This window comes from Hemitrygon akajei, chromosome 28 (assembly GCF_048418815.1).
Source record: "Hemitrygon akajei chromosome 28, sHemAka1.3, whole genome shotgun sequence".
Classification (NCBI taxonomy): domain Eukaryota; kingdom Metazoa; phylum Chordata; class Chondrichthyes; order Myliobatiformes; family Dasyatidae; genus Hemitrygon; species Hemitrygon akajei.
The window spans coordinates 12,497,139-12,524,425 of record NC_133151.1 but is presented as its reverse complement, the minus strand read 5'-3'; the positions used below and the strand labels follow the sequence as shown (position 1 = coordinate 12,524,425).

Genomic DNA, 27,287 nt, shown 5'->3' with positions numbered 1-27,287 from the left:
AGATAAATCTCCCTGCATTTTGCATTCTGTTAAGCAAAAACATTTGGTCAAGTACATTGTTAAAATTTTTCTGAAGTATATGGAGCCAAATGCAAGCAAAGTCCTGGTAGTCAACATGAGTGAGTTGGGCTTAGGGCCTGTTTCCACACTGAATATCTTATTACTAGAATCAGTGACTGGCATATCATCACTGATAAATCTCACTGGGAATTCAGGGAAAGCCTATTTCCCTAAAGAGTGAAGTAGGGAGTTTCCCTACTTCACTAAGGAACTCGCCCCCAGAGAAGATAGGTTCAATAGAAAGCTGAATACAGCAGAGGGAGAGAGAAATTGAGGGAGAGGAAGAAAGAGAGAAATTTGGGTGACTCCCACATAATGGAAGAGTTGTGTTCCTAGAAAACTGTGTGTAACATGAAGCCATGTCGTATGTGGATTGTCAAGAAATCTAGGGTGGAAAATGTGTTTATTTATTAGCTATTTTTCTCAGTAATCCCATGAACGTTATTTTTTCTCAAACTTTTGGGTAGTAAATTATGAAGTGTGTAAACGTGAATTTCCATTTCCTGAATGGCCATAACACAAGGTTCACCTTTATTCTCTTTGGGTGGAGGTTTGTGTAAAATGACTTGATTGATTCAGTTCTAGGGAACATACTTGGGCCAAAAACTTTTCTGGAGACCATACTCCCATCAGCATGAGGAAATACAGTGATGTGGAGGAGAGTCTCTAAGGCTCCAAAGGACATAAATAAGGGGCAAGTTGCTTGCAGAGTGGGATCCCTACTTCCCGATGATCTGAGAACAGTGCAGAGAGAACAGGACACAGTTGACAGAAAGCTTGATTCACCCCATAACTGAGGGGAAAGTCGTCTCTCAAACCTACAAAGGCTCCAACTCCAATTTCATTAAATGTGTGAAGCATCTACACAGTTGCTTATTGCCCTTTACTTGTCACAACAGGTCTGAGACAAGTCTGAGGCAGGAAGTTAAATGTTAAATAAGTACATTGGGGATGGGTAAAGAAAAGGAGTTTCCCTCATTCCCCTAAAGAGGTAACAGAATAAAATGCACAAGAAGAAGGAGGTCATTGAGGTAGTGAAACGTCATTGAGGTAGTATAAAAGTGAAACATTTAGCAGAATACAGAATATCAAGTCAAGTCAACTTTTATTGTCATTTTGACCATAACTGCTGGTACAGTGCATAGTAAAAATGAGACAACGTTTTTCAGGACCATGGTGTTACATGACACAAGTACAAAAAACTAGACTGAAGTACGTAATTTAAAAAAAGCACAGAGAAAGCTACACTAGACTACAGACCTACACTGGACTGCATAAAGTGCACAAAAACATTGCAGGCATTACAATAAATAATAAACAGGACAGTAGGGCAAGGTGTCAGTCCAGGCTTCGGGTATTGAGGAGTTTGATAGCTTGGGGGAAGAAACTGTTACACAGTCTGGTCGTGAGAGCCTGAATGCTTCGGAGCCTTTTCCCAGATGGCAGAAGGGAGAATGCGAATATAGACTCATAGTTACAGAGAAAGTAAATTGCAGGCAGAAAATAAGGTGCAAGGGTCATTATAAAGTGAATTGAGAGATCAAGAGTTCTCCTTTATTATTCAGGAGATCCATTCAAAAGTCTGATAAGAGTAGGATACAAGCTGTCCTTGAACCTATTGGTACATGTTCTCAAGTTTTTGAATCTTCTGCCTGATGGGAGGTGGGAAGGAGAGGGAATGACTGAGGTGGGAAAAATCTTTGATTATGCTTGCTCCTTTCCCGAGGCAGCAGGAAGTGTAGACAGAGTTCATGGTGGAGAGGATGGGTTATGTGATGGACTCGGCTCTCTGCAGTTTCTAGCAGTCTTGGGCAGAGCATTTTCAAACCCAGTTTTGTGGACTGGTGCATTAATAATTCAGCTTGATTGGAGGTCACTCAGTCTATTGAGCTTGGGTTTGCTTCACTATGGAGTCACAGTGACCCTACACTGTTAACGCTGTAGTTCAAAGAGTAGAACTGGAATAGATTTCATCTTGCTGATATAATATACACTTCAAAGATAGAAAAACCAATGCATTTTTGTAAAACACAAGAAGTATCATTTTGCGACAAGTTCTCCTAAATGCAAGAGATTCTTCAGAGATTAGAAATCCAGAGCAACATACAGAAAATGTTGGAGAAACTCAGCAAGTTAGGCAAGGAGGAGAATAAGCAAGCAATATTTTGGGTCAAAGCCCTTCATCATGACTCTAATTATCATTGTGGCATTCTGAATCTCATTACTGAAACCAGAGACAAATTACAAATAGCTGAAAACTGAAGTCAGGAAGTTAAGTGGACAAGGAGCGACAAAGGAGCATCTGAATTAACCAGTTTCATTTGTTCCAGGTATTTCCAGATCCATTTCTTCCAGGCCTTGACACTCAGGAGAGGTTAATTGGATAGAGGAGGACTTATAGTTATGGCTCCATTCAGCCTTTTGAATAGGTCTTGGTAGAGCAATTTTGTCAGTCCAGTTCCTTACAGACCACTACTTTTCTCTCAGTTAAAAACAAAACAGAAACAAAATACAAACAACCCAAGATGAACTCAGCAGGTTGGGCAGCATCCATTGAAAGAAGCAGTCAACGGATGCTGCCCAACCTGCTGAGTTCATCCAGCTTTTTTGTACGTCTTGATTTGACCACAGCATCTGCAGTGTATAAACCATATATAACCATATAACAATCACAGCACGGAAACAGGCCATTCCGGCCCTCCTAGTCCGTGCCGAACTCTTAATCTCACCTAGTCCCACCTACCCGCACTCAGCCCATAACCCTCCACTCCTTTCCTATCCATATACCTATCCAATTTTACCTTAAATGACACAACTGATCTGGCCTCTACTACTTCTACAGGAAGCTCATTCCACACAGCTATCACTCTCTGAGTAAAGAAATACCCCCTCGTGTTTCCCTTAAACTTTTGCCCCCTAACTCTCAAATCATGTCCTCTCGTTTGAATCTCCCCTACTCTCAATGGAAACAGCCTATTCACGTCAACTCTATCTATCCCTCTCAACATTTTAAATACCTCGATCAAATCCCCCCTCAACCTTCTACGCTCCAATGAATAGAGACCTAACTTGTTCAACCTTTCTCTGTAACTTAAGTGCTGAAACCCTGGTAACATCCTAGTAAATCGTCTCTGCACTCTCTCTAATTTATTGATATCTTTCCTATAATTCGGTGACCAGAACTGTACACAATATTCCAAATTTGGCCTTACCAATGCCTTGTACAATTTTAACATTACATCCCAACTTCTGTACTCAATGCTCTGATTTATAAAGGCCAGCGTTCCAAAAGCCTTCTTCACCACCCTATCTACATGAGACTCCACCTTCAGGGAACTATGCACTGTTATTCCTAGATCTCTCTGTTCCACTGCATTCCTCAATGCCCTACCATTTACCCTGTATGTTCTATTTGGATTATTCCTGCCAAAATGTAGAACCTCACACTTCTCAGCATTAAACTCCATCTGCCAACGTTCAGCCCATTCTTCTAACCGGCATAAATCTCCCTGCAAGCTTTGAAAACCCACCTCATTATCCACAACACCTCCTACCTTAGTATCATCAGCATACTTACTAATCCAATTTACCACCCCATCATCCAGATCATTTATGTATATTACAAACAACATTGGGCCCAAAACAGATCCCTGAGGCACCCCGCTAGTCACCGGCCTCCATCCCGATAAACAATTATCCACCACTACTCTCTGGCATCTCCCATCTAGCCACTGTTGAATCCATTTTATTACTCCAGCATTAATACCTAACGACTGAACCTTCTTAACTAACCTTCCATGTGGAACTTTGTCAAAGGCCTTGCTGAAGTCCATATAGACTATATCCACTGCCTTACCCTCGTCAACATTCCTCGTAACTACTTCAAAAAATTCAATAAGGTTTGTCAAACATGACCTTCCACGCACAAATCCATGCTGGCTACACCTAATCAGATCCTGTCTATCCAGATAATTATAAATACTATCTCTAAGAATACTTTCCATTAATTTACCCACCACTGATGTCAAACTGACAGGTCTATAATTGCCAGGCTTACTTCTAGAACCCTTTTTAAACAATGGAACCACATGAGCAATACGCCAATCCTCCGGCACAATCCCTGTTTCTAATGACATCTGAAAGATCTCCGTCAGAGCTCCTGCTATCTCTACACAAACTTTGTGTATATAAACAACCTACCTTGTTTTTACCAGGAGTGGGAAATTAAGAACTGGAGGACAGAGATCTAGAGTGAGAGTGAGAAATTTAATAGGATCTTGAGCGGCAAGTTTTTCACCCAGAGGGCAGTGAGCTGCCAGAGGAACTGGTTGAGGCAGGTACATTAACAACATTTTAATGGCACATGGACCAGAAAGGTTTAGAAGATATGGACAGATACATGGACAGGAAAGGTTTAGAGGGATATGGGGCAACCACGGGCAAATGAGGCTGGCTGAAGGATCTGTTTCTGTGTTGTATGACTCTATGACACATAGGTGAGAGTTTGGAGCTAAGACCGGCCAGGATCTCATGCGATAGACAAAGCAGCTTGAAGGGCAGAACGAACAGTGGATGTCAATAGACAATAGGTGCATAAGTAGACCATTCGGCCCTTCAAGCCTGCACCGCCATTTTGAGATCATGGCTGATCATCTACTATCAATACCCGGTTCCTGCCTTGTCCCCATATCCCTTGATTCCCCTATCCAATAAGATACCTATCTAGCTCCTTCTTGAAAGCATCCAGAGAATTGGCCTTCACTACCTTCCAAGGCAGTGCATTCCAGACCCCCACAACTCTCTGGGAGAAGAAGTTTTTCCTTAACTCTGTCCTAAATGACCTACCGCTTATTCTCAAACCATGCCCTCTGGTACTGGACTCTCCCAGCATCTGGAACATATTTCCTGCCTCTATCTTGTCCAATCCCTTAATAATCTTATATGTTGCAATCAGATCCCCTCTCAATCTCCTTAATTCCAGCATGTATGAGCCCAGTCTCCTAACCCCTCTGCGTAAGACAGTCCTGACATCCCAGGAATTAACCTTGTGAATCTACGCTGCACTTCCTCTACAGCCAGGATGTCCTTCCTTAACCCTGGAGACCAAAACTGTACACAATACTCCAGGTGTGGTCTCACCAGGGCCCTGTACAAATGCAAGAGGATTTCCTTGCTCTTGTACTCAATTCCCTTTGTAATAAAGGCCAACATTCTATTAGCCTTCTTCACTGCCTGCTGCACTTGCTCATTCACCTTCAGTGACTGATGAACAAGGACTCCTAGATCTCTTTGTATTTCTCCCTTACCTAACTTTACACCATTCAGATAATAATCTGCCTTCCTGTTCTTACTCCCAAAGTGAATAACCTCACACTTATTCACATTAAACGTCATCTGCCAAGTATCTGCCCACTCACCCAGCCTATCCATGTCACCCTGAATTCTCCTAACATCCTCATCACATGTCACACTGCCACCCAGCTTAGTATCATCAGCAAATTTGCTGATGTTATTCTCAATGCCTTCATCTAAATTGTTGACGTAAATTGTAAACAGATGTGGTCCCAATACCGAGCCCTGTGGCACCCCACTAGTCACCACCTGCCATTCCGGGAAACACTATTCACTGCTACCCTTTGCTTTCTATCTGCCAACCAGTTTTCTATCCATGTCAATGTCTTCCCCCCGATGCCATGAGCTTTGATTTTACCCACCAATCTCCTATGCGGGACCATATCAAGTGCCTTCTGAAAATCGAGGTACACTACATCCACTGGATCTCCCCCATCTAACTTCCTGGTTACATCCTCGAAAAACTCCAACAGATTAGTCAAGCATGATTTACCCTTGGTAAATCCATGCTGGCTCAGCCCAATCCTATCACTGCTATCTAGATATGCCACTATTTCATCCTTAATAATGGACTCTAGCATCTTCCCCACCACCGATGTCAGGCTGTTTTCTGTTTCTCTGTTTTCTCCCTCCCTCCTTTCTTAAAAAGTGGGATAACATTAGCCATTCTCCAATCCTCAGGATCTGATCCTGAATCTAAGGAACATAGGAAAATGATTACCAATGCATCTGCAATTTCTAGGGCCACCTCCTTTAGTACCCTAGGATGCAGACCATCTGGACCTGGGGATTTGTCAGCCTTCAGTCCCATCAGTCTACTCATCACCGTTTCCTTCCTAATGTCAATCTGTTTCATTTCCTCTGTTACCCTATGTCCTTGGCCCATCCATACATCTGGGAGTTTGCTTGTGTCTTCCTTAGTGTAGACAGATCTAAAGTACTTATTAAATTCTTCTGCCATTTCTGTTTCCCATAACAATTTCACCCAATTCATTCTTCAAGGGCCCAACATTGTTCTTAACTATCTTCTTTCTCTTCACATACCTAAAAAAGCTTTTGCTATCCTCCTTTATATTCCTGGGTGGCTTGCATTCGTACCTCATTTTTTTCTCCCCGTATTGCCTTTTTAGTTAAGTTCTGTTGTTCCTTAAAAACTTCCCAATCATCTGTCCTCCCACTCACCTTAGCTCTGTCATACTTCCTTTTTTTTTAATGCTATGCAATCTCTGACTTCCTTTGTCAACCACTGTGGCCCCTTTCCCCCCTTTGAATCCTTCCTTCTCCGGGGGATGAACCGATTTTGCACCTTGTGCATTATTCCCAAGAATACCTGCCATTGCTGTTCCACTGTCTTTTCTGCTAGGATATCCGTCCAGTCAACTTTGGCCAGCTCCTCCCTCATGGCTCCATAGTTTCCCCTGTTCAACTGCAACACTGACACCTCTGAGCTGCCCTTATCCTTCTCAAATTGCAGATAAAAACTTATCATATTATGATCACTACCTCCTAATGGCTCCTTTACTGCAAGATCTTTTATCAAATCCTGTTCATTACATAACACTAAATCCAGAATAGTCTTGTCCCTGGTCGGCTCTCGTACAAGCTGTTCCAAGAATGCATCCCGTAGGCACTCTGCAAACTCCCTATCCTGGGGTCCAGCACCAACCTGATTCTCCCAGTTCACCTGCATGTTGAAATCCCCCATAACTACTGCGACATTACCTTTGCCACATGCCAATGTTAACTCCCTATTCAACTTGCACCCAATATCCATGCTACTGTTTGGTGGCCTGTAGACAACACCCATTAGGGTCCTTTTGCCCTTACTGTTCCTCAGTTCTATCCACACCGACTCTACTTCTCCTGACCCTATGTCCCCCCTTGCAAAGGACTGAATCTCATTCCTCACCAACAGGGCCACCCCACCCCCTCTGCCCACATTTCTGTCCCTACGATAGCACGTATACCCTTGTACATTCATTTCCCAGGTCTGATCTCCCTGCAGCCATGTCACCATTATCCCAACAACATCATAGTTACCCATTCGCACCTGCTGTTCTAGTGATGGGAGGTAGTTCATGAGAAACTGACAGCCTTGTTAATAATCTTGTGTCTATTGCAACTCTTCTCTAATGATTCTCAGATTTCTCTGTTTGTTTTCCAGAGATGGTCAGATCAGCAGAGATGAAATGATTACGTACTTCAAGCAAGCTAACTCACTTCTCAACTGCAAGATGGGATTCATTCATAACTTCATGGAGACCACGTACTTGAAACCCACCTTCTGTGATCACTGCAAGAGCTTTGTATGTGTAGTTGCATTGCATGAGTTTTAGGGCGTTTTGCAATGTGTTGAGGGAGCTGAGGGAGGAGAGGATAAGTTTCTCAGGGTTGGGGAAACCCTGCTCTTTGTACTAAAGGTGAAGTTCCAGAGTGAGAGATGGGAGTCATGGTTAACTCCATCTAACCCTGAGGAGTGATCCTCAGCAACCGTCCTTATTTCTTAACCAGTGGTTAATTTTTTTTGATGTCATTAAGCTGAGACTGTGCTACGAGTAACACACTGTACAGACTCAGGTGTACATTACACAGAGTGCCCTCTGTCACATTGATACACTTTCATTTCCTCCCACAGATCTGGGGTTTATACAAACAAGGCTACAAGTGTAAAGGTGAGTAGATACCCAGGACGGATTAATCGAGCCAAGCCGAAGGTATTATCTGATACAATGATCTGGGCCCTCACCTCTTCTGGCATTAGTTACCCCAATTCATCAGTCTCCTGGTCTCAGGTTTAAAGTTTCCCCTTCACTGTCTATAAGGGTTTGTACTTCTCACCTTGACCACATGAGTTTCCTCCAGGTGCTTCAGTTTCCTCTCTTGGTTCAAAGGTATACCGGCTGGTAGGTTAATTGGTCATTGTAAACTATCCCGTGATTAGGCTAGTGTTAAAACAAGGGAAGCTGGACTGTACATCTCGAAGGGCCAAAAGGTTCTGTTCTGTGCTGTATCTCAATAAATAAATTAATAAAGAAAAAATAACAGAAACATAGAAAACCTACAGCACAATACAAACCCTTCAGCCCACAAAGTTGTCCCAAACATGTCTTTACCTTACCTAGGCTTACCCATAGCCCTCTATTTTTCTAAGCTCAAGGTAGCCATCTAGGAGTCTCTTAAAAGACCCTATTGTATCCACCTCCACCACCGCCACCGGCAGCCCATTCCATGCACTCACCACTCTCTGCGTTTTTAAAAAAAAAACTTACCCCTGACATCTCCTCTGCACTTACTTCCAAGAACCTTAAAACTGTGCCCTCTTGTGCTAGCCATTTCAGCCCTGAGAAAAAGCCTCTGACTATCCACACGATTAATGCCTCTCATCATCTTATACACCTCTATCAAGTCACCTTTCATCCTCTGTCGCTCCAAGGAGAAAAGGCCAAGTTCACTCAGCCTATTCTTATAAGGCATGCTCCCCAATCCAGGCAACATCCTTGTAAATCTCCTCCGCACACTTTCTATGGTTTCCACATTCTTCCTGTAGAGAGGCAACCAGAATTGAGCACAGTACTCCAAGTGGGGTCCTGTACAGCTGTAACATTATCTCTTGGCTCTTAAACTCAATCCCACGGTTGATGAAGGCCAATGCTCCGTATGCCTTCTTAACCACAGAGTCAACCTGCATAGCAGCTTTGAGTGCCCTATGGACTCAGACCCCAAGATCCCACTGAAACTCCACACTGCCAAGAGTCTTACCATTAATACTATATTCTGCCATCATATTTGATCTACCAAAATGAACCATCTCACACATCTGGGTTAAACTCCATCTACCACTTCTCAGACCAGTTTTACATCCTATCAAAATCCCGCTGTAATTTCTGACAGCCTCCACACTATCCACAACACTCCCAACCTTTGTGTCATCAGCAAATTTACTAACCCATCCTTCTACTTCCTCATCCAGGTCATTTATAAAAATCACAAAGAGTAGGGGTTCCCAGAACAGATCACTGGGGTACACCACTAGTCACTGGCCTCCATGCAGAATATGACCCACCTACAACCACACTTTGCCTTCTATGGGCAAGCCAGTTCTGGATCCACAAAGCAATGTTCCCTTGGATCCCATGCCTCCTTACTTGCTCAATAATCACTGAGATGGTTTGATGGCCCTTAGCAGGAGCGATTCCAGCTCTCACCCATGCTCGGTGTTGAGCAGTAGTTCCCAGCTTCACTCATGGAAACCCATCTCTAATTCCCAGACACTCTCTCCTGTTCCCAGCCTTCCTGACCAAATTTTTCTCCATCCACCCTGTCAGCTTTCTTTAATATTCCAGAAGCTCCCATTTAATTACCCCTAACCTTTGAAATTCCAGTGAATGGTATCTCTATTTGTAAGTGAACCCAAGCCTCTACCTTCAAGAACAATCTCTCCTCCCTACGATGTGGGGCCAGAGCTGTTCTCAGTTTTTTTGAACATAGTTTGACGTAGTGAGAATTTATTCTCTTTGATATTTTGTCTTCACCATTTTCATTCACAGCCTGTGGAATCAGCTGTCACAAACAGTGTAAGAGCCTCCTGGTGAAGGAGTGTCGTAAACGCACCAAGAGTATTAGCCTGGACAGTCCGGGTCCCACACTCAGGAGATCTTTCAGCGTTCCTGCCACAACCTCAGCTCCTAATTCTGAAGGTGAGGCAGCCTCTGGTTGGCCATGCATCAATGGGACCTTGGGAGCTCAAACAGTAAATGAAAAGTTTTTAAAAATGCAGACTCTAGACATCTGAAAAAGTATAAAATGTTGGAAACTTTTAACAGTCTGGTACAATCTGTGAAAAGGGAAGGTGTATACAATTCTTCCAGGTGAGGCAACACTTCGCCTGCAAATCTGCTGGGATCATCTATTGTGTTTAGTGCCTCCTCTGCATTGGTGAGACCCATCGTGAATTGGGGGAACATTTTGTCTTGTACCTCTGTTCCATCTGTCAAAAGTTGAACTTTCTGGTGGCCAAACATTTTAATTCTGATTCTCATTCCTGTAATGACATGTTGGTCAATGGCTTCCTCTTGTGCTGAGATGAGGCCATCCTCAGGGTGGTGGAGCAACACCTTATATTCCATCTGGGCTGGGTAGCCTCCAACTGCTGATGGTATGACTCATTTTCTCCTTCTGATAAAAAAAAAATCCTTTCCCCACTCTCTTCTTCTACTCTCAAATCTGGCCTCTTGCCTCTTACCTACCTATCACCAGCCCCCAGTACCCCTCCTCCTTCTTCCCTTTCTCCTAAGTTTTCCCTCATGCTCCCCTTAAATATTTTCACCTTTTCCCTTTAACTATAACCTCTAATTCTCGTTTCACCCAACCTTAGTGGAAAAAGTCTGCTTGCATTTACCCTATCTATACTCATAATTTTGTATACTTCTATCAAATCTCCCCTCAACCTTCTAAGCTCCAAGAAATAAAGTCCTAGACTATTCAGTTTTTCCCTAACTCAGGTTCTCAAGTAATATCCTTGTAAACTTTCCCTGCACTTTTTTAATATTATCGATATCTTTCCTGTAGGTAGGTGAACAGAACTGTATGCAGTACTCCAAACCGGCTTCACCAAAGTCTTATACAGCTTCAACATAACATTCCAACTCTCGCGCTGATGTGTGAGTTTGTTAAGATTGTGTTAAGGGGCTAGTCATCACCTTGGGTCAATGGAGTTGCTAACTGAAGAGTGACCCTCCCCATCTTACTTCACCAGCCCAACCCCCCCACAATGGACCCTGGAATGGAGTCAGAACACAGAACAGTACAAGTTCAGATGCCCCACACTATTTGACCTACTGCTCTTCACTTGCCCAGATACTGGGAGTGTGATGACATGTAAGGGAAGAACAGATTTACATTTAAGTACCAGTTCTCTTTTCCTCAAGTGATCCAAAAGCACTCTGCAGTCAACAAAATATACACAAGAAAATAGCAGAAACGTAGGCCACTCGGCCACACTAACCTGTCCCACCATCCTATGTGATCATTGCTGTTCTGTCTTGTGCATCATTCCCTTCTCTGTTCCAGTTCTCTAACTCTCAGAAATCCCTCATGGTGTTTCCCATAGTGGGAGAGTCTAGGACAAGAGGGCACAGCCTCGGGATAGGGGGACGCCCTTTCAAAACAGAGATGCGGAGTAATTTCTTTAGCCAAAGGGTGGTGAATTTGTGGGATTTATTGCCACATGCAGCTGTGGAGGCCAACTCATTGGGTATATTTAAGGCAGAGATTGATAGGTTCTTGATTGGACATGGCATCAAAGATTATGGGGAGAAGGCCAGGAAATAGGGTTGAGGAGGAGAAAAAAAAAAGGACAACCATGATTGAATGGCGGAGCAGACTCAATGGGTCAGATGGCCTAATTCTGCTCCTATGTCTTATGGTCTCATGGTTGAAAAATGCATCGAACTCCTCATTAAACATCTTATGACTGAGCTTGTACATCCCTTGAGGTAAGGAATTCCAGCGATTCACCACCCGCCACATAACAAAGTTCCTAAGAATCTCAGTTTGAAATGACCATCCCCTAATCTTGTCCTTTGCCCCTTGTTTAAGCTCTCCCACTACTGGAAACATCTCGCCCTCTATCCTGCCCATGACCCTCAGTATATGCTCCGAGAAGAACACCCCCCATTCTTTTCAATTCAAAGAATATTGGTAGAATTTCTCATGGGGCAGCACAGCAATGTATTGGTTAGATAAGACTTTACATTGCCATCTGTAAGATGGTTCAATTAGGGTTCAATTCCTGCTGCCAACTGTAAGGATTTTGTACATTCTCCCCTTGACTGCATGGGTTTCCTTCCTGGGAGTCCTGATGAAAGGTCAAGGTCCAAAACATCGACTCGTTATTCTTCTCCATACATGCTGTCTGATCTGCTGAGTTCCTCCAGCATTTTGCATTTCTTGCTCTGAATTTCCAGCATTTGCAAGATCTTTTGTGTTAATAGCAACACTGTAGCTAGGAAGGAGGTGTAAAACAAGCTGGATTAAAGAAAGATAATGGGCGGTGTCTAATGTTTTTTGCAGTCCTTCAGGAAGAGGTTGAGAGTCTGGAAGACGATGTACAGGACATCCATCTGTGAACAACACCCAATATCTGGTAGGTGCTCTGTTACATTAGGCATCAACAAATTACAAACAGTGGCAAGGAAAGATAAACATCTTTATGTAACACGCCATCTGTTAGAGGAACACAGTGAGTCTAGCAGCTCCAGAAATTCCTCCAGTAGATTGTTTGCTGCTCCAGATTCCAGCATCTGCAATTTCGTGTGTCTACATCCCCAAGTATCTTTTCACTAATTTCAGATATCTCAAAATGCAGCCAATTGCTTTAACACAGGGGATTCCAACCTTTTTTGGGACTGTTGCATTGGTCTGAGCACTTGGAGAGTGAGACAGGACACTATTCCCTCTGTCTAATCCAGCCCCACAGAGTATGTGATGAGATAATGTAGACAAGGGGTTCTCAACCTATAGTCCACAAACTATATGCTTAATGGTATTGATCCAGAGTATAAAAATGGTGGGAACACTTGTTGTAGAGGGAGTTCCCTCTGTCCAATCTTTGCCACGGAGTATGTGACAGGATAGTGTAGAGGGAGTTCCCTCTGTCTAATCCTTGCCTACAGTTTATGTGACAGGATAGTGTAGAGGAAATTCCCTCTGTTTAATCTTTGCCATGGAGTATGTGACAGGATAGTTTAGGGGGAATTCCCAATCTAATCCATGCCCACAGAGTAGATGAAGTTCCCTCTGTTTAATTCTCCTTGGAGCAACAGAGGATGAGAGGTGACCTGATAGCGGTGTATAAGACGATGAGAGGCATTGATCATGTGGATAGGCAGAGGCTTTTTCCCAGGGCTGAAATGGCTGCCACAAGAGGGCACAGGTTTAAGGTGCTTCGGAGTAGGTGCGGAGGAGATGTCAGTGGTAAGTTTTTTTATTATGCAGAGAGTGGTGAGTGCATGGAATGGGCTGCCAGCAATGGTGGTGAAGGCGGATACGATAGGGTCTTTTAGATAGGTACATGGAGCTTAGAAAAATAGAGGGCTAGTAATTTCTAAGGTAGGGACGTGTCAGCACAACTTTTTGGGCCAAAGGGCCTGTATTGTGCTATAGGTTTTCTGTGTTTCTAATCCATACTCATGGAGTATGTGACAGGATAGTGTAGAGGGAGTTCCCTCTGTCTAATCTTTGCTACAGAGTATGTGACAGGATAGTGTATAGGGGGTATTCCCAATCTAATCCATGCCCACAGAGTATGTGATGGGACAGAGTAGATGGAGTTCCCTCTTTCTAATCCATGCCCATGGAGTATGTGACAGGATAGTGTAAAGGGAATTCCCTCAATCTATTCCATTCCCACGTAATATGTGACGGTGTAGGTTTTTGCAGATAAAATGATGTGAGACGTTGTGCATTTAAGAAAAACCATGACAACTCAATTAATGCACTCCAAACACTGAACACAAACTGCGGTAAAAGTAATATATGTAATTATGTCATCACGTTGAACCATCCCTTAAAGTGAGATCTAACTCAATGTCGGTGGTTGTGAATTATGTGCATTTACACCAATTACATTACTAAAACCGGCATTGTGAGCCTGTCCGGAGCTTGAACAAGCCACCCAGCTCAGGTCCTATGTTCCATGGGTAAAGGAACAGCAGAGCCCTTTGGCTTGTGTAGAGGTTATGTCGTGATGGCAGGGGGGTCATGGTAGCAGAATCCTCTAAATCTTGGTAGGCCAGTTTAATGCTATCTACCAAAATACATTCCGGTTTACCCTTATCTGTGATAGAAAGACTTTTCTCTCCATTACAAAATGCAGAATGGACCTTCATAAGGGGATCTAAGGGGATGTAGGTGTGCATCATGGCAGACAAAAACAAATGAGGTGGAATATGGTCAACAGGAGCTCAAGAATGCTGTAGGTCCTGATGAAAAGTAGGAATAGGTGCATCAGTTGCAATGGCGCGGTAGGGTCACATTGGAAAGTGCTTGTTTGGTATCATCACATGCCCTGGTCATCTCCACTGACCAGTCAAGCACATGATTAGGGGTATTGTCTTCAAATGCACTATACAGTGGGGAGCATGTTTAGCAGCTCACAGAATGAAGCAGTGATAGAAATTCACCATGCCTAAAAACTCCTGTAATTTTTTAGTAGTGCGGGGCGATGGGAAATTCATAACAGCAGCTACTTTTGTTGGGGAGGGGTTTTGCACCTACTGCGAGATGTGGTGGCCAAGAAAGTTAGTGGCTAACTGGCACTTAGCAGGGTTAATAATCAACCTATGTTGGCTTGAAAAGTGTATTCAGAGGTGAGATACATATTTGGATCTGGACCCACTGGCAGCAAGTATGTCGTCCAGGTAAACAGAAAGAAATTCTAAGTCTTAATACAGAGTCCGTCAGCCGCTATGAAGTTTGTGCTACACTTTTCAGCTGAACCAGCATGTGCAGAAACTCAAAGAAGCCACAGTCATTTTGGGAATGTCTGCCAATCACCAAGGCACCTGATGGTAGGCCTTAACTAGATTAACTTGGAATAATTAACTTATTGGCTAAACATGCCAAAAAGTCTTGAATGTGTGGGACTAAGTAACAATCGGTGATAGTGACCTCATTAAGGCATTAGTAATCGCCACGGGGAGCAACCACCATCAAACTTAAGGACTTTATGGAGGCCCAAAGCCTAGGGACTATTCAACTATTCAACTGACTATGCAATGTCAAGACTTTCCATGTTGGCAAATTTAGCCTTCAAGGTTTCCAGCTTTTCTGGGTCTAGTCTACATGTGTGGGCATGGACTTACAGGCCAGTTGTAGAAATGTGGTGCTTGACCCTATGTTTTGTGACTGTAGTGGAGAATGTGGGTTTGATGACTACCGGCATGCACCCAGCAGTCGAGTAAACTCACATGCAGTGGTGCATGTGCTTGATAGAGTTGTTATGAGGAACTTACTAGGGAAGCAGGGTAGAAGGCCCATCAGTGCCTTTACTTCCTGAGAAAGCTGAAGAAATTTGGCCTGTCCCCTAAAACCCTCACTAATTTTTATAGGTGCACCATAGAAAGCATTCTTCTAGGGTGCCTCACAACCTGGTATGGAAGTTGTCCTGTCCAAGACCGGAAGAAGCTGCAGTAGATCGTGAACATAGCCCAGCACATCACACAAACCAATCTTCCATCCTTGGACTCACTTTACACCACATGCTGTCAGAGCAGTGCTGCCAGGATAATCGAGGACAAGACCCACCCAGCCAACACACTTTTTGTCCCACTTCCCTCCGGGAGAAGGTTCAGGAGCATGAAGATTCATACAGCAGGATTTGGGAACAGCTTCTTTCCAACTGTGATAAGACTGCTGAACAAATCCTGACCCGGATCTGGTCCGTACCTACCAAATATCTGGACTTGACTTGCACTACCTTACTTTCCCTTTTCTATTTTCTAATTATGATTTATAATTTAAATTTTTATTATATTTACTTCAATTTGTACTTCAGGGAGCGCGAAGCACAGAAACAAATATCACTGTGATGATTGTACGCTCTAGTATCAAATGTTTGGTGACAAAGTAATGACCCAAAATCCTTGACATCCACTATCGGGCATTTCTTAAAATCAACTAATAGTCCTTGGGGACATAGGAAATCTGCACCGAGCAGAGGTCATTAGAAAATAGGTGCAGGAGTAGGCCATTTGGCCCTTCGAGCTAGCACCACCATTCACTGTGATCATGGCTGATCATCCACAATCAGTACCCCGTCCCTGCCTTCTCCCCATATCCCTTGACTCCGCTATCTTTAGCAGCTCTATCTAGCTCTCCCTTGAAAGCATCCAGAGAATTGGCCTCCACTGCTTTCTGAAGCAGAGCATTCCACAGATCCACAACTCTCTGGGTGAAAAAGTTTTTCCTCAACTCCATTCTAAATGGCCATTCTTAAACTGTGGCCTCTGGTTCTGGACTCCCCCAACGTTGGAAACATGTTTTCTGCCTCTAGCGTGTCCAATCCCTTAATAATCTTATATGTTTCAATTAGATGCCCTCTCATCCTTCTAGATTCCAGTGTATACAAGCCCAGTCGCTCCAACCTTTCAACATATGACAGTCTCGCCATCCCGGGAATTAACTTCATGAACCTACGCTGCACTCCCTCAATAGCAAGAATGTCCTTCCTCAAATTTGGAGACCAAAACTGAACACAATACTCCAGGTGTGGTCTCACCAGGGCCCTGTACAACTGCAGAAGGACCTCTTTGCTTCTATACTCAACTCCCCTTGTTATGAAGGCCAACATGCCATTAGCTTTCTTCACTGCCTGCTGTACCTGCATGCTTACTTTCAGTGACTGATGAACAAGGACACCTGGATCTCATTGTACTTCCCCTTTTCCTAACTTGACACCATTCAGATAGTAATCTGCCTTCCTGTTCTTGCCACCAAAGTGGATAACCTCACACATATCCACATTAAATTGCATCTGACATGCATCTGCCCACTCACCCAACCTGTTCAAGTCACCCTGCATTCTCATAACATCCTCCTCACATTTCACATTGCCACCCAGCTTTGTGTCATCTGCAAATTTGCTAATGTTACTTTTAATCCCTTCATCTAAATCATTAATGTATATTGTAAATAGCTGCGGTCCCAGCACCGAGCCTTGCAGTACCCCACTAGTCACTGCCTGCCATTCTGAAAGGGACCCATTAATCCCTACTCTTTGGTTCCTGTCTGCCAACCAATTTTCTATCCATGTCAGTACCCTACCCCCAATACCATGTGTTCTAATTTTGCTCACTAGTCTCCTATGTGGGACCTTATCAAAGGCTTTCTGAAAGTCTAGGTACACTACATCCACTGGCATTCCCTTGTCCATTTTCATAGTTGCATCCTCAAAAAATTCCAGAAGATTAGTCAAGCATGATTTTCCCTTCGTAAATCAATGATTACCAAGCATCCACGATTTCTAGAGCCACTTCCTTACGTACCCTGGGATGCAGACCATCAGGCCCTGGGGATTATCAGCCTTCAGTCCAATCAGTCTACTCAACACCATTTTCTGCCTAATGTGAATTTCCTTCAGTTCCTCCGTTATCCTAGGTCCTCTGGCCACTATTACATCTGGGAGATTGTTTGTGTTTTCCCTAGTGAAGACAAGATCCAAAGTACCTGTTCAACCTGTCTGCCATTTCCTTGTTCCCCATAATAAATTCACCCGTTTCTATCTTCAAGGGCCCAACTTTGGTCTTAACTTATTTTTTGCTCTTCACATTGTTACGAAAACCCCGTAACCAGGTAACTTACCAGCAAAGATAGATGGATCAGCTGAGTCGGATGCTACTATTTTCAAACGTTTTATTCAATAAGGGCACAAACGTATGGTTAATACAAAACATTCAAATCGTCAACTCAATCTAAAACACCGGTGTAATAATAATCAATCAGAAATAAGCTCTTTCGTTGTCTAGGGTATAATACTGAGTCCAATTGGAAATATAAAGAGTCACTCTGAAGTCTGCAGGCTTTTCTCTTTTGGTTTCACGTGTTGGAGAGAGAGAGAGATTGTTAGGAAAAGATAACACTTGCCGTTGTCTTTATGAATCAAATCCTCAGCCTCAGGGGAGCGATCTTCCCCGTTGTTAGTTAAAAGCGATCTTCCGTTGGTTCCAGCCACAAACCCCGCATTCGGAATTTAACGCACGTGGCTTATTTCAAAATGGCTTCCCGTTCCCATGGGAAGCGGTATCGTGCTTCTTGGTGTCTCCTTGGTGCGTCTGAGGGTCGTCCTCTTTCAGACCCTTCTTTATACTGCCTCACGGGATCTCAGGTGTCAATCAGGTTGCAGGTGATGCAACCTCTCTCTCTCAACCAGCCCACTTTGCCCGAGGGCTTTACAATGTCCCTGCGAGTTGGCACGTCTGCAGTTCCCAGGTGTCTCCTGAGAACAATGCCACAGTCACCAGCTTTTGTCCCAGTGGAATGTCTTTCCATTTCCTGTGTCCATTCAGCCTGTCTCTCTCTCTCTCTTTTGGGTCATTGACCCCCCTTTTCTAGGGCTCTTGCAATTCTCACAAAGGAGGGGGCTGGTATCATAACACCTCCCCTCTTAAAAAGGTTTTTACCAGCGGTTAAAACCCAGAGTGGTACAGTCTTACAGAAATTTTGAATCTAATACAGAGTAATACAGTTATACATTCAAGTCAGCATCTAAACAGTTAACAAGTACAGTGCCCCTTTCCTTTAATACCTTAACCTCATGTGCCCTACTAACGCCTGGTAGCATCAAACTTCAGCTCAATAACCACCTTATTTATTTGCTTTCTTCGGCAACATAACTAAGGAGGTGTGATCTTAGCTTACATACATCTACAAAGGTTCATGCAAAAGACAAATTTTTATGCTACTTTCAAACTTAACAGTCAAGCTTCCATGGGTGTTGTCTTTATTATTCACATACTTTGTCAAAATCCCTTAAAACCGGCTTCTGCTATTTTAAAAATCGCGCCCCTATTAACCCTCGCCTTTTTTCCGGTTAATTCCCTCGTGGCGATCTTGGGCACCCTGGCGAAATAAGCTTTCGCCCGCTCCTTTCATAGGAGTTATTTTATCAACGTGTTCCAAACTTAGACCACCCAATTCCTTAATTTTAGGCCATTTGTCGTTTTTCTCTTCAGGACCCGTCATGCTATTAGTTTCCAATTTAAGATCCGCAAGCGATCTCGCTTTGTTCAGACAGCATTTCAAATTCTGCCTTTTCACAGCACCCTCTTGAATAACAATAGCGTGTGGGGCACCTTTACATTCCAAATCAACCTGTAATTGATTCGCAGGCACCGTGTTACCAAGCCATTGTCTCTGCAGCCTGGTTGCTGCTTCTGACATCAATTCAGACATTAAATTTTCTTCCTTTGATTTGGGAATTACAGATTTCCCGTCTCCCTCCACAACAACAGTTATCTCCCCATTCGTAAACTCCACATTAACTCTGAAGACCCCCTTCTGTACAACCCTCTGGGAACTCACACTTCCCAAGGTTAACCCCTTTTTCCCCGAACCAGGTCTATCTGACTCACGAGGACGGCCGCCCCGTCCCCCTGAATCAAACACCTCAGACTTCCCCTGAGCTCTGTTACCAGGTTCAGCACCACGTGCGCCCCCATCTTGGACACACTCAAACGGGACATTGGCCCCTTCCAGGCTTTCAATACCCGTACCTTTTTCAAATTCTAACGTCCCCCGATCCTTCCAGCTACTCTCTAGGCAGCCCCCCGTTGGGGAAGGCGCAACCCTGCGAGCTGAAACAACCTCCTCGGCCATTTCAGCTGACTTCTCCACAGCAAGGGTACCCTTCCTCTCTAAGACTGCCCTCATTTCACTCTCGGGACCATCGAGAACATCTTTAGGACTCTCAACTTCTCCAAACAATTCTGCCAAACCAGACAGATCAACCACGTCCAACTCTGGACGTTTTAACAGCTTTATCCGTTTCTCATCTTTATTTCCTACCTCTAGGACCTTTCTCTTCACTAAGGGGAGGGCTATCTCCTTACCCTTACCCCATTTTACTTTACTACCTTCCGTTTTACCACCCTCTGAACCCTCGTGGTGTAGGGTCGGTAAAAACGTCTGGGCCAATTTCAAACTGCGCGCGGTCCCAGTCGCCGCTCTCGACAGGCTGCGAGTGACCGCGCATGCGCGATAGCTCGGGGACTCCATGGGCGGGGCCTCAACTATCAGGGCGGTTCCCATCTTCCCACCCGCGAGGTCATTACCCAACAGGAGGTCCACGCCCTCCCCCGGTAACTCCGGCAGGACTCCTAGCTCCACAGGTCCCGACACCAACTCGCAATCGAGAAAGACCCTATGCAAAGGCACGACCGTGATCTGGTTCCCGATTCCTCTCAGGGCAACCTCCCCCGTCCGAGGGCCGAAATTTAACACATTACGGCTAATTAACGATAGTTCCGCCCCCGTGTCTCTCCAAATTCGTACAGGGATGGGGGGGTCCCCTTCCCTCAAAGACACGGTTCCTTCGGAACTAAATGTCTCCCGCCCCTCCGGTACTCCATCTACCTGGGGCCCTCTTGTTAACGTCCTGATTACCACTGAACGCCCGATAGGGATCGCTGCTCTCTCCCTCTCTGGCTCCTTTCTCAGAGCAAAGCACTTTGATGCAATATGTCCCACCTTTCCACAATTAAAACAGTTTAAACCAGGAGATCTCCAGGTTTCCTGTCTGTTATCCTCACTTTTTGTGCTAGCTCCCGGTGGAGTCTCTCCCTTAGCCGGCGGACTGTCCCTACCATTCCGACGGTCTCTCGGGTAACTTTGTGGCGAGGAAAACTTTGTCTTGTGGGTTAGGGCATATTCATCTGCGAGCCTAGCCATCTCTGAGATGGACTGATTCGTCCTCTCACTTAAATACATTCGGATCTCTTCCGGAACGCAACTTTTAAATTCCTCAATCAAAACTAGCTCCCTGAGACGCCCATAGTCCTCGGCCACCTTTTCAGCTGTGCACCAACGATTCAAGAGCACACCCTTCTCATGGGCTAGCTCGGTATACGTTTGATTCCACCCTCTTTTTAAATTTCGGAACCTTTGTCTATACGCCTCAGGTACTAACTCGTAACCTCGGAGAATGGCCTCCTTTACTTGATCATAATTCCCGTCCCTTTCTGTGGGCAGCGCGGCATATACCCGCTGTGCTTTTCCTCGTAACACACTTTGTAACAACGCCACCCATTGCTCTCTGGGCCACTGCTGATTCTCTGCCACCTTTTCAAAGAGCAAGAAATAACTATCAACATCCGTCTCCTCGAACGGGGGGACCAACCTCAACGCCCGACTAATATCAAACCCCTCTTTCTCTCCCCCTTGAGTTCTTCGCTCTTGTTTCCGCCTGTCCAGCTCCAATTCATAGTTCCTCTGTTTCTCTCTCTCTTCTGCTTCTAGCTGCTTTAGTTTGAACACCTGCTCTCTTTCCCTCTCGGCTCTCTCGGCTTCTCTCTCTGCAGCCTTCTGAGCTGCGTCTATTTCTAGCTGCTTTATTTTAAACTCATGTTCCATCCTTGCTTTCTCCAACTCTGCCTGATTTGTCCCACTCACTAATCTCCTTTCGGGAATATTTTCCAAATCCTCAGCTGTAAACACCTTCTTCCCAACGTAATGCTGTTGTATGACCCTTAGCACTTCCTGCTTTTTCATTGCTGGCTTCACCGCTGTGAGGTCTAAGGCCTGCGCCAAACTTACTAAGTCTGATTTTGTAGCCTTCCCTAGCGCCTCTACCGTCGGGTTTCTCCTAAATTCCGACACATCCATCTTTGCTGGTTTCCCGTCTGACTACCTGCGTAACCAGATTTAAGTTTGGACTTACAGCCCGATTCACTGACCTCCCCCCTTTTTGGTGTCAAATCCCGGACGAGCCCCCACTTGTTACGAAAACCCCGTAACCAGGTAACTTACCAGCAAAGATAGATGGATCAGCTGAGTCGGATGCTACTATTTTCAAACGTTTTATTCAATAAGGGCACAAACGTATGGTTAATACAAAACATTCAAATCGTCAACTCAATCTAAAACACCGGTGTAATAATAATCAATCAGAAATAAGCTCTTTCGTTGTCTAGGGTATAATACTGAGTCCAATTGGAAATATAAAGAGTCACTCTGAAGTCTGCAGGCTTTTCTCTTTTGGTTTCACGTGTTGGAGAGAGAGAGAGATTGTTAGGAAAAGATAACACTTGCCGTTGTCTTTATGAATCAAATCCTCAGCCTCAGGGGAGCGATCTTCCCCGTTGTTAGTTAAAAGCGATCTTCCGTTGGTTCCAGCCACAAACCCCGCATTCGGAATTTAACGCACGTGGCTTATTTCAAAATGGCTTCCCGTTCCCATGGGAAGCGGTATCGTGCTTCTTGGTGTCTCCTTGGTGCGTCTGAGGGTCGTCCTCTTTCAGACCCTTCTTTATACTGCCTCACGGGATCTCAGGTGTCAATCAGGTTGCAGGTGATGCAACCTCTCTCTCTCAACCAGCCCACTTTGCCCGAGGGCTTTACAATGTCCCTGCGAGTTGGCACGTCTGCAGTTCCCAGGTGTCTCCTGAGAACAATGCCACAGTCACCAGCTTTTGTCCCAGTGGAATGTCTTTCCATTTCCTGTGTCCATTCAGCCTGTCTCTCTCTCTCTCTTTTGGGTCATTGACCCCCCTTTTCTAGGGCTCTTGCAATTCTCACAAAGGAGGGGGCTGGTATCATAACAACATACCTAAAGAAGCTTTTACTATCCTCCTTTTTATTCTTGGCTAGCTTACCTTTGTACTTCATCTTTTCTCCCCGTATTGCCTTTTTAGTTATCTTCTGTTGCTCTTTAAAAGTTTCCCAATCCTCTGGCTTCCTGCTCATCTTTGCTATGTTATACTTCTCTTTTATTTTTAAACTAACCTTGACTTCCCTTGTTAGCCACGGTCACCCCTTACTCCCCTTAGAATCCTTCTTCCTCTTTGGAATCAACTGATCCTGCACCTTCTGTATCACCAAGAAATATCTGCCATTGTTGTTCCGCTGTCATCCCTGCTATGGGATCCTTCCAGTCAACTTTGGCCAGCTCCTCCCTCATGGCTCCATAGTCCCCTTTGTTCAACTGTAATACTGACACTCCAGATTTTCCCTTCTCCCTTTCAAATTTTAGATTCAAAGATATTATGGTCACTACCTCCGAATGGCTCCTTTACCTCGAGTTCCCTTATCATTCTCTCTGGTTGCCTTCTCCCTGGTAGGCTCCCTCTGCATTCATGACTCTATTCATGACTCTACATCTCCTGATTCTATGTCACCCCTTGCAAGGGACCGAATTTCATTCCTCACTAGCAGAGCTACTCCACTCCCTCTACCCACCTGTCTGTCCTTTCGATAGGACGTATATCCTTGAATATTCATTTCCCAGCCCTGGTCCTCTTGCAGCCATGTCTCTGTTATTCCTACAACATCATACTTGCCAATTTCCAACTGAGTCACAAGCTCATCCACTTTATTTCTTATACTTCTGCACTCATATATAAGACTTTTAATCCATTACTCCCCTTACCTTTCACATCGATTCCTATTGCACTTGGCCATACTCTCCGATCCCTCGCTGAGCTTTCTGCCCCACTTGTCTTTCTTCTTTTCTTATTCTCTCTTTCCTTTTAACTCCATCCTTATATTTTCAGTTCATTTCCTACTCCCCCCCCCCCCCCCCACACCCCTCTAGTTCAAAAACACCCATGTAGCAGTGACAAACCTGCCTGCCAGAATGCTGGTCCCCTGCCTGTTAAGGTGCAACCTGTCCCTTTTGTACAGTTCATCCTTACCTCAAAACAGATCCCAGTGGTGTAAGAATGCTTCCCGCACCAGCTCCTCAGCCACACATTCAGATCCCCTATCTCCCTGTTCCTGCCCTCACCAGCACGAGGAACTGGAAGCAAACTGGAGATAACCACCCTGGAGGTCCTGCTTTTCAGCCTTCTTCCGCGTTCTCTGAAGTCATGCTGCAGAATTTTCCTCTTCTTCCCGACGTCATTTGTGCCGACGTGCACTACCACTTCCGGCTGTTTACCTTCACTCTTGAGGATGCTCTGCAATCAGTCCATGACATCCTGGATCCTGGCTCCAGAGAGGCAACACACCATCCTTAAATCCCACCTTTTGCCCCTTTCTGTACCTCTCACTATGGAGTCCCCTACTACCACGGCTCTGCCTGACATCTGTCTCCTCGGCTTTGCTTCAGCGCCAATTTTTGACTCTCAGACCTGTCTACTCAGGGTAAACCTGTTTTCAAGAGGTACATTCCCCAGGATCTCCTGTACTCCAAGTATCCATCCCTTCCTCATTGTCGCCCCCCCCCCCTTTTCTCTTCTGGTATCTTTGGTGTAATAATCTCCCTGTAGATCCTGTCCAGAAAACTCTCATTTTCTTGAATGAACCTGAGGTCATCCAGTTGCTTCTCCAGTGCCCCAGCACGGTCCTTCAGGAGCTGGACCTGGACACACTTTACACAGTTGTAGCAGCCAGAGGCACCATCAGTGTCCCTGACCTCCCACATCAGGCAAGCATCACACTGAATCAGTTTACCTGTTATTTCTTCACCACTTCTCACCCTCTCCAACTGTGGCGTAGTCTCCTCCCTCAGCCTCCTTGCTGAAGAGTCCCGAGCCAAAGACTCACACTTTTCTCACAAAGCACTTCCCTCAACAAGGCCGCTCCCCTAGAGCAAACCTTGCTTATATTGGCTGATAAATTGACTATGTAATTCGGTTCACATGCCGCACCTCTGCCGACCTTGAAGGTATGTGTTGCAGGCTGGTCCCGACCAGTTTTTAAATCAACCGCTCCTTCTCAGCCAATCCCCGCACTCACTCTTTCACTTGCTGCATCCCTTCCAACCTTGAAGGTCTAGGTAATCTAGCCAGGACGAAGTCCCACATGTAACATTGTCCACTGAAGCAGAGCGTCAACCATCACGTCCCTCAGGTCTGAATCCTACTGTTGCTGGCAGTCTCCAGCAAAGTTTCATCACTCTTTGCCTTCTCAGCAATTGGCAATGCTGGCAGCACACTCACTTGAGCACACGTATCACACTGGAAGTGTCCATAAAGTAGACATCTCTGGCAGCTGGAACCCACGGTGTTCACAGACCTCTGATGTCCCAATGCACAGGCTTTTTCGAAGCTTCCTGCATTAGTACCAAAGTGAGTGTAGTAAAAACACAGGCCTGGCATCATCTGTTTCGTAGCCATAGTGTCCTTATGTTGGGCTCTTTGCTGAGCGGGTTTATTGAGGCAGGGAAAGGGGCAAGAATGATGCACCACCTCCTAACTGAGTGTAGACTATCAGCCATTTTAGCAAGCTCCCTATAGTCCATTACGGGTGCATTAGTGAAGGCTATGCAAACCTGATCAGGTATTCACTACATGAAAAGTTCTTTAAGAATAAAACAAGGTTAGAGATTTCCCAGCAACGCACACAAAATGCTGGTGGAACACAGCAGACCAGCATCTATAGGAAGAAGTACAGTTGGTGTTTCAGGCCAAGACACTTCATCAGGACTAACTGAAAGAAAAGATAGTAAGAGATATGTAAGTGGGAGGGGGAAGGGGAAATCTGAAATCTGGGAGAGGATAAAGCTGGAAAGTTGATTGGCAAAAGGGATACACAGCTGGAGAAGGGAAAGGATCATGGGAGAAGAGAGATAGATAAATAAATAAATAATAACAATAAATTTAAAAATAAATAAATAAATTGATTGAATAAGGGATGGGGTAAGAGGGGGAGGAGGGTGATTAATGGAAGTTAGAGAAATCAATGTTCATGCCATCAGGTTGGAGGCTACCCAGACAGAATATCAGGTGTTGTTCCTCCAACCTCAGAGTGGCTTCATCTTGACAGTAGAGGAGGCCATGGATAGACATATCAGAATGGGAATGGGATGTGGAATTAAAATGTGTGGCCACTGGGAGGCCTTGCTCTCTCTGGCAGACAGAACATAGGTGTTCAGTGAAACGGTCTCCCAGTTGCAGACACTATCCTGTCACATATATTCCATGGACATGGATTAGGCAGGGAACTCTCTCTATACTATCCCATCACATTCTCCAGGGATGTGGATTAGACAGAGGGAATTCCCTCTATCTAATCCACATCCATGGAGTATCTGATGGGACAGTATAGAGAGAGTTCCCTCTGTCTAATCCATGTCCATGGAATATATGACAAGATAGTGTAGAGGGAGTTCCCATGCTGATTGTGCACTGGAAATGTTTCATGGACACTACAGACAGTGTGACGAGATGGTGCTTCTTCATATTTCCCCAGATATTTTTTCTCAGATCTCACCTCATGTCTTTTGCTTCTTTTTGTAGGCTCAAACCATCATCCCAGCTGCAAGGTGTGACACTGTTGAATGGAACCAATGACTGTTCCACATATTTGACTCAGACGTGAATGACCACATGGCCTGCTTCTGTCTTTATAACCTGCAAGCACATTTTGTACATCTCCCTTCAACGTGTCTCCATTGGCTTTTACTTACTTGATCAATCACCATGCATCAAATGCTGTTGTTATTGGCAGACCTCGGTGGCAGTGGCCAGCAGTTGCCTGATCGATTACCATTGGAACCACACATGATGGAAACTGCTTTAGAACGGGGTATGGGGTTAACTGGATTCTCAAGAAAGACCCCGTTCACCATTGCTATTTATTCTATGTAACTCCCACAAATTGCTCATCTGTTTTGGTAGTTTGTCTTCACATTTGTATAACAGTCCAAATAAAATGGCAGCCATTACCATAGTGATGAGCTTTGCTTTGTGTGCCTGCTGTATGTCTGTCTGTTGGCAGAGTGTCTGTGGAGAGCATTTTGTGCCCAGTGACCATAACTAGAGCATAACAGCATAGTACAGGCCCTTCAGCCCACAATGTTGTGCTGACCTTTTAACCAATATCAATCTAAACCTTCAATTTTCTATCATCTACAGTATGTGCTTATCAAAGAGTTCTTAAACGTCCCTAATGTATCTGCCTCTACCACCATCCCTGGCAGGACACTCTGTTTAAAGAATTTAACTATGTCATCTTCCCTATACTTTCCTCTAATCACCTTAAAATTATGTCCCCTTGTATTAGCCATTTTGCCCCTGGGAAAAAGTCATAGTCATAGAATATTACAGCAAAGAAATAGGCCCTTCAGCCCATCTAGTCCCATTGACTTGCACCTGGACCATAGCCCTCCATATCTACTAGTCAACAAGTCCAAGCAGAATATTCTATAACTAACTCTACCT

At 44.6% G+C, this 27,287-nt stretch overlaps 1 protein-coding gene across 1 annotated transcript in view; it reads left to right on the top strand.

Annotated features, from left to right (window-relative positions):
* LOC140717690 (RAS guanyl-releasing protein 2) overlaps positions 1–26,796 on the top strand; it is a 51,936-nt gene extending 25,140 nt beyond the window's left edge. Inside the window, exons 10-14 of the mRNA XM_073031336.1 lie at positions 7,577–7,718; positions 8,048–8,084; positions 9,960–10,109; positions 12,484–12,556; positions 26,364–26,796. Of these exons, the coding sequence (XP_072887437.1) occupies positions 7,577–7,718; positions 8,048–8,084; positions 9,960–10,109; positions 12,484–12,539 (385 nt within the window). The 3' untranslated portion in view covers positions 12,540–12,556; positions 26,364–26,796. The remainder of the gene's footprint in view (positions 1–7,576; positions 7,719–8,047; positions 8,085–9,959; positions 10,110–12,483; positions 12,557–26,363) is intronic.
* Positions 26,797–27,287: the final 491 nt, after the last annotated feature.